Raw genomic sequence first — 11,177 nt, 5'->3', positions numbered from 1 at the left:
AAGAAATATAATCATCAAGCAAACGTATATATATATATATATCTTTATTTACTGAAATAATATAAAATTAAAAAAAATAAAAAGTGACTTTAATATATGTATGTATTTTATTTATATGTAGTTTTCCGTGTAAAATTGATATAATACTGCAGCTTTAAATGTGCATATTCATGTTTGTACAGTATGTTATGTTTACAGAAAACTAATCACACATACATATATTGAAGTAATTTTTTACACACTTGAGTTTTTTTGCAGTACAAAAAGTTGTATAATTTAAGAATATTTTTAAAACAATATCAATAATTTTATTAGGGTTTTTTAGGCTTTAATTAGAAAAATTCGTGCGATTTTAGAGCGACACCATCAAAGTATTGTGGGCTCTGCATAAAGAAGATCCCATATTAAACACAGCAGTATGGCATGGACAGACAAGAGGCGGTAAGACTCTGAGGCTAAAGACAGCTGCGGCACATTCGCCACCGCAAGAAAATAGTGATATACGACACTGGGATGTGAAGTTAACTCGGGTAAAAAAAAAAAATAAGACACCCCTTCCTCTCGATATTTTTATTCTCATTTAACAAGTTGAGATAATTACTGCGGTTTAGATAATTATCTGTTCACTATTTAAAATGAAAAACAAAAATGGATGAATATTGTGGATAAATAGTTTTATTTTAAAATCTTTACGATCAAATTTAGTTTAAATCCGAATTATCCCTTGTTTTTTGCACACATTTTAATAAATTGAGGCTTAATGATGTTTCTGTCTAACAGTTTGAAGTAACCAATACCACGAATACTGTCTATTGGTGCAAGATCTTCAAACCCTCCCTGAACAAGAAACATCACATGATAGGGGTAAGTACACAACAAATTATATCTCGAGTAAATGCAAACTTGAGGATAAGTCTCGATGCTGTGATGGAATGCAAAGGTTGGGCTTTATTCGTATGTGCTTCACGAATCACGGTCATTCATGCCGGACGTCGCACGGGATAGACGCGCGTCGTTAGAATAAAAAAAAAGACTCAGAATGATGTCACTGCGCATGAAACGTTTACCGACTATCAATATGATCGCGGGAAAAATGATCACAATTGTTCCCAGGGCCCTACCTAAGATGGTCCCAGATCTTTCATGTCAATAATCTTTCAAGTTTCTACGAACGTAATCTTCCCGAACTAAAGATCCGAGATATATATCCCGCGCAAAAGGTTTGCCTGATAATCTAAGGTACAGCGAGTTTAGGCTTGCGTTCATACATTATCTATGCGTTTCAGTATACACCACTCATAGAGAAGGGCAACGAGGATTTGGTTCATCATATAATTTTGTACGAGTGCACATCGCCAATGCTCGGCAAATATACCAGAATGGCCGGCAATCATTGCTATATTTCAGCAGTGCCAAAGGAATGGAACTCGTGTTTGCAACCCATCCTCGCTTGGGCTCGTGGCAGTAAAGGTATAAATTATCTACAAAGTGCAGACACAGATAATTGTTCAGTTACAATAATAATAGACTCTTTCATGAAGTCTCTTCGGCAAAGAAAAATTTGTACAAAATTTTACAGTCTCAAAAAGTTTAAAACTTAAATAAAACTTAAAATAAAACCGATAAATCAATTTAAATTCGTTTCATTTTTAATGAAAATCTCTGAATAATGTACACAAAGAGCGATATACTTATAGATTTTCTTTAATTTTACAATACAAACAGCATAATAGAATCGTCTTGTTGTGCAGGGGAATGGATGCCAGAACATGTTGGTATACCAATAGCGGAACAAAGCGAGAACTCGTATTATATGCTGGAAGTCCACTATAATAATCCGATGTTAAAAAACGTGAATGACAGCAGCGGCGTAAGACTTCATTTGACTGAGAAGCTTCGTCCTCAGGAAGCTGGTATTCTGGTGACCGGCGTGGCAGTGAGCCCTCTTCATCTAATACCTCCGCAGCGAAAGGAGTACGCAACTGTCGGATATTGTACTTCAGCGTGTACTCAGACAGTAATTGAAGAATTATACGATATTAAATTTCATACGATATAAATCATTCACATATAGCAATAAGTATAAAATAGAATTTGTAGAAGAAATAAAAATAATCTCAAACGTTGTTTCAGATGTTTCCTGAAGATGGTATCAACATCGTATCGGTTGTCTTGCATTCGCACTTGGCTGGTCGACGTCTCGGTCTGAAGCACATTCGAAAAGGTAAAGAGCTGCCGAGGATAGTCCAGGACAATCACTACGATTTCGACTACCAGCAGTCTTATACTCTGGAAAAAGAAGTGAAAGTATTGCCTGGAGATGAGTTAGCCGCGGAATGCATTTACGGTACTCTGGATAGGAAGAAACCAACTTTTGGGGGCTACGCAGTTACCCAGGAAATGTGTCTAGCATTCGCTGTTTATTATCCCAAAACACCTCTTGCCGCCTGTTACAGTATGACGCCCGTTAAGCATCTTTTCAAGATTCTGGCTGTAACAAACTTCCGGGGAATGACGATGGATTACTTGGAAACACTATTCCTAACGAATGGGTAAGTTTTTTCACGCAGAATAATTATAAAGTAGTTACCATCTTATATAAAACACATAAGTTTAAGTATTAATTATCACGAAAATCCTTAATTTAATTTGTGCCATTATCTGTGTCAATTCTTTCATGAAATATTAATTTTTATCTTCTTTAATTAAGAAAAAAGAAAAAAAAATAGGTGGATTTAGAAAATTTTAAATTAAATATATAGATTAATCTTGTCATCTGATTTAAATACTTCGTTCATAAAAAATTCTAGGTCTGAATTGATTTCGCCTTCAACCAAACAGCTTCCTAGTCATTCGAAATCAACTGATGAGATTGATGAGACTATCATTAAAGAAGCTAAGTCTGCATTAATAGCGATGAAAGATCACATAGAAGAGAGTGAGGACGATAACATCTTCACGCGACTCATCATTGAGGATCCCATAGAATTTCGAGGTATATATGATAAGAATAATAATGTCGTATAAAAATTAAATAACTAAAACGATAAATATAAAATCTTTTGTCTCAAAAAGAATATTTCCAACAATAAAAGAATATTTCCCCGTTAATATTTTCTTAAATTTTCAGGTCGTACTTTTGCCGAACATATGATGCTAATGCAGTGGAAAGATGATTTGTTAGCGAAACCTGTAGAATATAATTTGTATCATGGCGAACATATGACATTCTGCAGAAAGAGGGACGACCAATTAGTACTGGTAAAATCTCTCAAATATAATATTTTTAATTAAACTTTTCCAAGAAGAATATAAATATTGGAAAATGTTACCAGATAAATCAAATAATGAGCAAGAAATAAAATGCTTATATACGCCTTCGAGATTGTTAGTCCGTAAATACATTTATGAGGCAATAAGATATAATTCGCAAACAATTGGAATGAACTTATAAATATTATTTACGTACTAACAACTACAAAGATTCATGTAAGCAATTTTACTTATATTTGATTTATTCTTGAAGCTACAAAACTATTTTTGTAGTTACCTAATAATTTTGACATAGATTAAATTTATTAATTTTGTGTTGTTATTTATCATAAATTTATATTAATTTTTTTTATTAACTATTTAAGCGGCCAAATATTCTGAACTTCCCGAATTACACGGCATTACCGGAAATAAACACTTGCGAACTTAAGTCTGGCTCCTCCAAAGTTTTCTACATCCGTTGGATAAACCTGGTCATTATAGTCATCGCATCGATCGCTATATTATAAGAAGCCTCAAATGAACAATTAACGACAGTCAAAGGCGACGTGATAAACGCATTTCGCATTGTTAATTAACGCGAATATAAATACAGGGTTTCCGTGAATGTCTTCTGCATATTTTCAAATTTGCAAGATAAACCTGATTAATTTATTAATTTAAGTAATTTTATCTTATAAGGCGAGCGCCCGAACGAGCACCGACCGCTTGAAACAAGTCAAGATATTCCTAAAGTTTTTGTCGATCCGGCACACTAAGAACAATATATGTATAAATAGATATAAATATAGAATACATAATATAATATAATGTGTAAATACGTAATTACTAATTATGCATATTTATAAGGCGTTTTACTATTTTGTAATGCGTGTGTTGTGTAAAAATAAACGTTTGTAAATATTTTCTCCAAAGTATTTTTGTTGATATATTTTTATCTCATCTTCTTTCCATCTAATAAAGAACATAAATTATTATATATTGCCAGATAGCACAGAGAATTTAGAAAATAATTCTTTTAAATCCTCGAATAAATGAAAAAAAAACATTTTCTTCTTGTGTCCCATTTTTGAACCATAAATAATTTTAAAAGTTTCTCTCAAAATATTAGGTTTCCTAAATTAATTTTTATAGATAATTAATCGAAATTTTATTGTCAAAATAGATTTATCAACACAAATAATTAAATCTCTACTAATATTAGGTAATTAATTTAGAATTTGATTAAAAATCTGGTAAAAAATTTTTTATGCATGAATATTCATAAACATGTATGTAAATATGAATAAAAATACATAAATATTTATAAACATAGATATGCATAATCATATATGAAATATGTCTATATATGTTCATACATTCTTCTTTCTTTCGTAAAATTATTTTTTAGTTTTAATAGAATAATAATAGTAATGTGAAAACATAAAAAATAATTAAAAGACTAATTTTTATACTATTTGTTTTAGAAAAAATCAAGTTTGAAGAAAAAAAAATATCGTTAAATATCTTTTATATTATACTGGAAATAAATTTGTCATAATTGTAACACAAAAGACATCCAAAAATATTTGAATTTTTTGATGTTAGAGAAAGCAAAGGTCCTATCTCTCATAAGGTATTAAACATTCTATGTTGCAAAGTACGTTCATAATGATATTAGTTATTATAATAACAGGTATATATGTCTTATAAAAGGAAAAAATAGCGGCAATAAATATGAAGGGATCAAATAAAATGCTAATTAAAGATCCTTACTATTATTATGATTACGAGAGGATTTGGTATTAAATTACGCATGTAATAAATGAAAGAATTATTATTATAAGGCAAATACAATTCATTGTCAAGAGATGGTATTTCAATGCTGAAGAAAACGCGTAAATTTAGGCTGTTTTTAACAATTAGCATTTTATTTCCATTATATTATTATAGAAGTATTATTTATTTAATATTTTGAGAGAACCCTTCGTTCACTGGATAGGTGTAGAGTTATTTCTTGTAATCCTTTGCACTATTAATAACAATTAATTATTGAAATTTTAATTGTCTTAGCAATTTTAAGCATAATTCGAAAATAAAAAAATGAAGGCAAAAATAATGTCACAAAATCAGATAATAAATAAACATTTAAAATCCTATTAAAACATATGCATAAATGAATGTGTCCTTAATTATGATTCCGTCAGTAATTGAATGAAACTACGCGACGCCGATAGTAGAAAAATTTTTTAGCAGGGTAACAAAAATTTGTGAGTAAGGCTGATTTTCCAGATACATCATTAAAGGATGACAGATTGAATTCCTAGTCGTAGGTCTATACAATATGACGTAAAACATAGCGCGTGTATAAAAAAATATCCTGTGGTATCGCGCGGTGTCAAAAGATAGATTGGAAGAATAGAAATTTGAGTGGATCTATTATTTCCAACAGCACTAACATGTGGCAAAACTTGACCTTGTTTAGAAGAGAGCTGTTGGGAATAACAAATCCATATTCAAATTATCTTCCAGGCAACGAACAGTACCTTCTGTTCCAATTATGTCGGCAAATATATAAGACCTATAGTTTAACGCCAGATATGAACGGCGCTAGTGATCAAAGATCTCTTAATCATTAGATGGAGTAATTTTCAACTCCTTAAATAACATAGGAAAAATCGCGTATGTGGAGTATTGAACCAGGACACAAACAAATTGTGAAACCTCTTCATTGACTCTGCTCTAATGAAATTTATCTCTCTTAACATCGCGCAACACTACAGGATATTTTTCGATACACATGCCTCGTATTCTACGTCAGAAACGTGCAGAGCCGAAAATGATTCCATCTGATGATTAAAAGATCTTTGATCACTTAGCGCTCAAATCCGGCATTAAACTAGGTCTGATATATCAATGTATATATGTAGGAATCCCTCAGGCTGGAGGTTGGAAATTAATTAATTTAACAAAAAATTCCGGAAAAAATCCATTGTTACGAAAATCTCATGAGATGTAATCTGCTCCGTCTTGGGATGTTGTGCTATCGAATGAATAAATGAATAAATAATTATATATAAAATTATACATAATTGTAATATATGAGCAATTTTTTTCAAACTTGTTTTTTTTCTAAAATGAACAATGCGAAAATTATCCCTATAATTATTTTTTATGTTTTTACATTACTATTATTATTTCTATTACATGAAAAAATAATTTTATAAAAGAAAGAGGGATGTATGAACATGTATGACATATTTCATATATAATTATACATAATTATACAATTGTACATTTATGAATGTTTATACATATTTATACATATTTATGCATGAAAAACCGGGAATTTACATTCTAAAATTCAATTTTCTTCTATATTATACTTCTTAAATATTAATCTACTATTTTTTATTACTTTTATTATTTTTAGACACATCTAGATCTTCATGATGAATTAAATATTGACAAAGCTACTCAAATTTATATCACATCAAATATCATACAAACGACGAAGTAATTAAGATTTACAGAAAAGTTGAATTACAGAAATTTTACAAACTGTAGCAGATTTAATATTAATTTTAAAACAGATATAATTAATTACTTAACTACTATATATTTTCGTACCATTCATACGTCTCTCAAATAATTGAATTTATTGGACTGAAATAGATTTCGCTTAATGATCTTATCCGAGTGCGATTTCAATCCTTTGGAATTAAGCTTCGACACGGTTTTAAAGGATACCCACGCACGACCTCCGCCCCATAGACAACCCAGTTCGTAATTTTCCAACTGGTTAAACCGAATGCATCGTGGTTTTCCAATCTTTTCGCTCGCAACATTGCCCATCCGTGCTTTGTTCACGGCGATCTTGTTGCGTTGGCGTATGGGGCACCATGTGGCCGCCACTGATAAGCGGCGAATTGCGCTTTTATCAAATTACGAGGCGATTCCTGCGAGTATAAAAGCCGCTCCCTCGGGACGTCCGGCATCAGCAGCTTTCTGGAGCACCAACGTGAAGCACTTCTTGCGGGAAGACTTGAAGAGCCGTTCGAAATATCTCTCGAAGCTTTGATCGCGACAGCTCATAGTTCTTCAGGTATGATACTTCTTATTGTTACGAGACACCGCGATATTCTTGAGTTACAAAATCCGTCGCGAAAAGTTTCACTCCAAATTTCAATGAGAGACATTGTTAAACAGAAAAATAAGAAAAAGATATTGCCAAGTATACGAAAAAAATAATTTTAATTTTCTTTCCGAAACTAATATTGTTTTTGATTCGTTTTTGGTTTTTAATTATTTCAGACTCGATTCGATTAACTTGATATGAACAATGGGGGTAGAATTGCTCTCTCTAATTAAGAACGAATTATAATATTTTGCAGCAAGATGCGGCGTACTCGTCATGTAGTGCTACCCGTGCGATCTTGGCAGTACATCGGACTTCTGATAGTATCGTTGGCGTGTCTAACGTTAGGATTGGTATCCAGGGATAGGGAAGGACATGCTGGTAGTCTCGCAGGTCCTGAACTCACGCATCGAGCTCCCCACGAGTACGAAATTAACTCTTTTCCTTGCTTAAAATCGTAAATGCTTCTTGAATTACGCATTATGTTTTTTAAATTCCTAAATGTTTTTTTTTATTACAATATTTTTAATTTTCCTAAGAATTTTATACACTTTTTTAAAAATTGCTTGTTGAAAAAAAGATTATAGACGAATATTATTTTTAGAGTGGACGCCTGTCCGAACTTGAATCCTTTCGTCAAAATCCCGATTGCCGAACAAGAAAAAGTTACGAAACCGGCGATTAATAATCATCAAATGAAATCTGAATTTGAAGCACCTATGTCTCGAAAGTCCGTATTTCCTCGATCATTGAGTCTGGATCGTTTGTCTAGAAGTGGTTTGCAGGAAACCAGAGAGCGATTGTCTAGAAATCGAGATCTGAGGACAGTCGAGAGACTTTCAAGATCGACGAGTCGCATATCCAACGACGAATCCATTAATCGTGTTCGAGAATCCCGATTTAGAATCGCGCAATCCCGCGACGCCAGAAATTCATTCGATCTCACCACTCGAGTCTCTCGAGTGCGGGATTTGTCTAATCGAGCAACCGGTCGCCGTTCTACCAAACAAAATTTCGAACGACGTTTGACTGATTCTGCAAATTCCCGGCTTGAAAATCGCCGATCCATAGAACAGCGGGAGTTTAATGAAATCGCGCGACAACAAAATCGCGATCGATCAGTGGATCGGCGAGACTCTTTGAATCTTCAACGTCGTACGAGCGATTATCGCGACCGTCAATCACTCCCAGAACGACGAATCAATCGGCAAGAATCTCGTGAAGTCCTAGTCTCTGGTCGTCGCGAACATCGAGATCTGACGCGAAATCGTGTTCCGAATTACCGATCCGAGATACGTGAACGTAGATCTGTCGAGCGTCGCATGTCAATCGAACATCGAGACGTGGAACGATCGGATCGTCGAGAGGATAACAAAAATCTCCTGAAATCAGCAAGATTCGCACGAGGAGATATCGATCGCAATAATAATATAGATCGCCGAAACCGCGAACGATCTCTGGAAAATCGCCAAGCTCTTCTCGATCGCGTTGCTAATCAAGAACGTAGATTTGAATTGTCGATTGCCAGGAATTCTCGGGGAAATCTTGTTAAATCTGACGATCGTCGAACATTGTCTCGATCGATGGAACGTTCAGATGTCAACAATTTCAATCGCAAAATTCTTAGCAGACGAGTTAGATCGGTTGAATCCAACACCGAGAAATCCGAGGAACGCAGATTGTCCTCCGAACGTAGATCATTGGACCGATCTATGGAACGTCGCGAAATAGCGGGACATCAGAATCGTTTTGGCGATCGAAAATCTGTCGATCGAATGTCGCGAGCTTCATCCGAAAATTTGCGTCGAGAAAGGATCAATCGCTCACAAAGGATCGCAAGCCGACGTGAAAACACAGCTATCAGGGAGAATTATAGAATGACACAGTCACGTTATAACGTCGAAGAAATCGCGAATCGGGAACGAAGAGAAAGATTTGCACGATCCTCTCGTTTAGTCGATCGCAATTCGGTAGATCGTCGGGAAATCGCGAAGATCAGAGATTCCAGAGATTACAATCATAGATCGCGCGATACTGCGACAACAGAACGACGTGGTTCAACTCAGGAACAGCGAGAAAAGACGAATCGTTTGTACCGATCACGTGAAGAACAAAGGATCGTTCCTCAGAGATCACGCGAGGCTGAACGACATGTGTCTGAAAGAAGAATTCCGGAAAGGCGAATTTTGGAGCGACGAATCACTTTGGATTCAGCACATCTCGATTCGCGAAGATCGTCGGAACGAAGAATCGACGACAGCTTGAAATCGCGTGAAGGATCCAGATTAGCAGATCGTTCGGAACGAAGCCTGGAAACACGAGTTTCTCGCGGAAGAATCTTAGAAAAGCGATCTATTCTTAATTCTCGAAGATCTTCGGAAGGAAGAATCGGCGATAATTCTAAATCGCGTGAAGAATTTAGACTAGATCAACGTTCAGGACAGAGTCCAGAAGCACGAGTTTCTCGTGGAAGAATTTTAGAAAAGCGATCTTTCGACTCTCGAAGATCTTTAGAACGAAGGATCGACAATTTGAAATCACGCGAAGGATCCAGGCTAGCAGACCGACGTTCGGAACGAAGCTTGGAATCGCGAGTCTCTCGCGGAAGAATCCTGGAAAAGCGATCTATTCTTGATTCTCGAAGGTCTTCAGAACGAAAAATCAGTGACAACTCAAGATCGAATGAAAAATCAAGGATGCAGGATCACGTGGAACGGAACTCCGAATTGCGAAATTCAATGCTTCCAATGGAGCGCAAAACAAATTCTAAAACAGCATCTCTCGAGAATCAGGCATTACGTTCATCAGAAACGCGACGCGAAATCAGACGTTTCGCAGAGCGTCGAATTCAATCAGTCAAGAATCGACCTGTTGAGTTTTATGAAAGAGAGTCCATCAAACACTTGCGTCAGAGATCAGCGAGGAACATCGAAGACTCATCGCGAGTCTCTTCTCTTCGCCGAGTCATCCATGTACCTGAACAAAATCGCGAACAACGAAGAATGTCTGCTGAGAGGACATTTACTAGAACTGTGGATAATGAACGATTATTTGCAAAATGGGAACGAAACTTGGAGGACGCACGCATTGAAAGAAATGTAAAAGTTAGAGCAAAAATCATTCCTAACTCAATAAAGGGCTACGAATTTTTCAAGTATCCTATGGCTTATGATCTTATGAGGCAAGCTTTTATCGTGGCATTATGTACTGTTTATGGATTTTCCCTCTATAATGGAAAAAAATCTTCCCTTGGGTAAGCTATTAAAATTATTAGAATTCCTTAGAGCGCAAGCTATAAACAAGTGTTACAATTTTCTTATAATTTAGCATAGGCTATAAAAAGCTATAATTCTCAAAGTAGATTATCAGTAATAAAAAAAGTAATTTTAAAAATAATATAAACAAAATAGAATTCGTAACATATGTTTTTTACAGCAGCAACATAATTCAACATATCCAGCGCTTCATAATTTGGTAAAATAAAATGTAATCGGCTACTGTGAACAATGGCACTGAAAATCGCTATCCTTTGGACCTCTGCTTCTATCGATCTTATTATTTTATGAATTAAGATATTAGGTTGCAATATGTGTAATGTATAACAATAATCAGAATGTAGATTAATGTAGATTAATGTACAGCTCATGTCCTGTAGAAATGTGTATATCTAAGAAGATATATTTTGTGCGAAAATAAAATAGTTGCAGTCGTAATTAAATATCTTGAAATAATTTTTTGAAAAACCTTTCAATATTTTTTACTATTTAAAAAATTACACACACACACA

The 11,177-nt window shown here is 34.5% G+C and overlaps 2 protein-coding genes across 3 annotated transcripts in view; both read left to right on the top strand.

The window, feature by feature from the left end:
- Positions 1–4,018, top strand: part of LOC108686249 (MOXD1 homolog 1) — a 19,380-nt gene extending 15,362 nt beyond the window's left edge. The window contains exons 3-10 of the mRNA XM_018191455.1: positions 357–530; positions 781–864; positions 1,287–1,470; positions 1,752–2,017; positions 2,134–2,552; positions 2,811–2,995; positions 3,131–3,261; positions 3,639–4,018. Coding sequence (XP_018046944.1) covers positions 357–530; positions 781–864; positions 1,287–1,470; positions 1,752–2,017; positions 2,134–2,552; positions 2,811–2,995; positions 3,131–3,261; positions 3,639–3,782 — 1,587 coding nt within the window. The 3' untranslated portion in view covers positions 3,783–4,018. The remainder of the gene's footprint in view (positions 1–356; positions 531–780; positions 865–1,286; positions 1,471–1,751; positions 2,018–2,133; positions 2,553–2,810; positions 2,996–3,130; positions 3,262–3,638) is intronic.
- A 3,250-nt stretch (positions 4,019–7,268) lies between these two features.
- On the top strand, positions 7,269–11,030 carry LOC108686248 (golgin subfamily A member 6-like protein 22). 2 transcript variants are annotated; one of them, XM_018191454.1, is made up of 4 exons: positions 7,269–7,357; positions 7,647–7,814; positions 7,995–10,643; positions 10,829–11,030. In XM_018191454.1, exons 2-4 carry the CDS (start codon positions 7,651–7,653, stop codon positions 10,866–10,868), a joined length of 2,853 nt encoding a protein of 950 aa, XP_018046943.1. In that variant the 5' UTR covers positions 7,269–7,357; positions 7,647–7,650; the 3' UTR covers positions 10,869–11,030. The 2 variants fall into 2 exon arrangements, with proteins under 2 accessions (XP_018046943.1, XP_018046942.1); XM_018191453.1 differs by having other exon boundaries at positions 10,826–11,030.
- Positions 11,031–11,177: the final 147 nt, after the last annotated feature.

This window comes from Atta colombica, unplaced genomic scaffold (genome assembly GCF_001594045.1).
Source record: "Atta colombica isolate Treedump-2 unplaced genomic scaffold, Acol1.0 scaffold166, whole genome shotgun sequence".
In the NCBI taxonomy this organism is placed as follows: domain Eukaryota; kingdom Metazoa; phylum Arthropoda; class Insecta; order Hymenoptera; family Formicidae; genus Atta; species Atta colombica.
The sequence above is the reverse complement of the archived record's forward strand: the minus strand, read 5'-3'. Positions and strand labels throughout refer to the sequence as shown.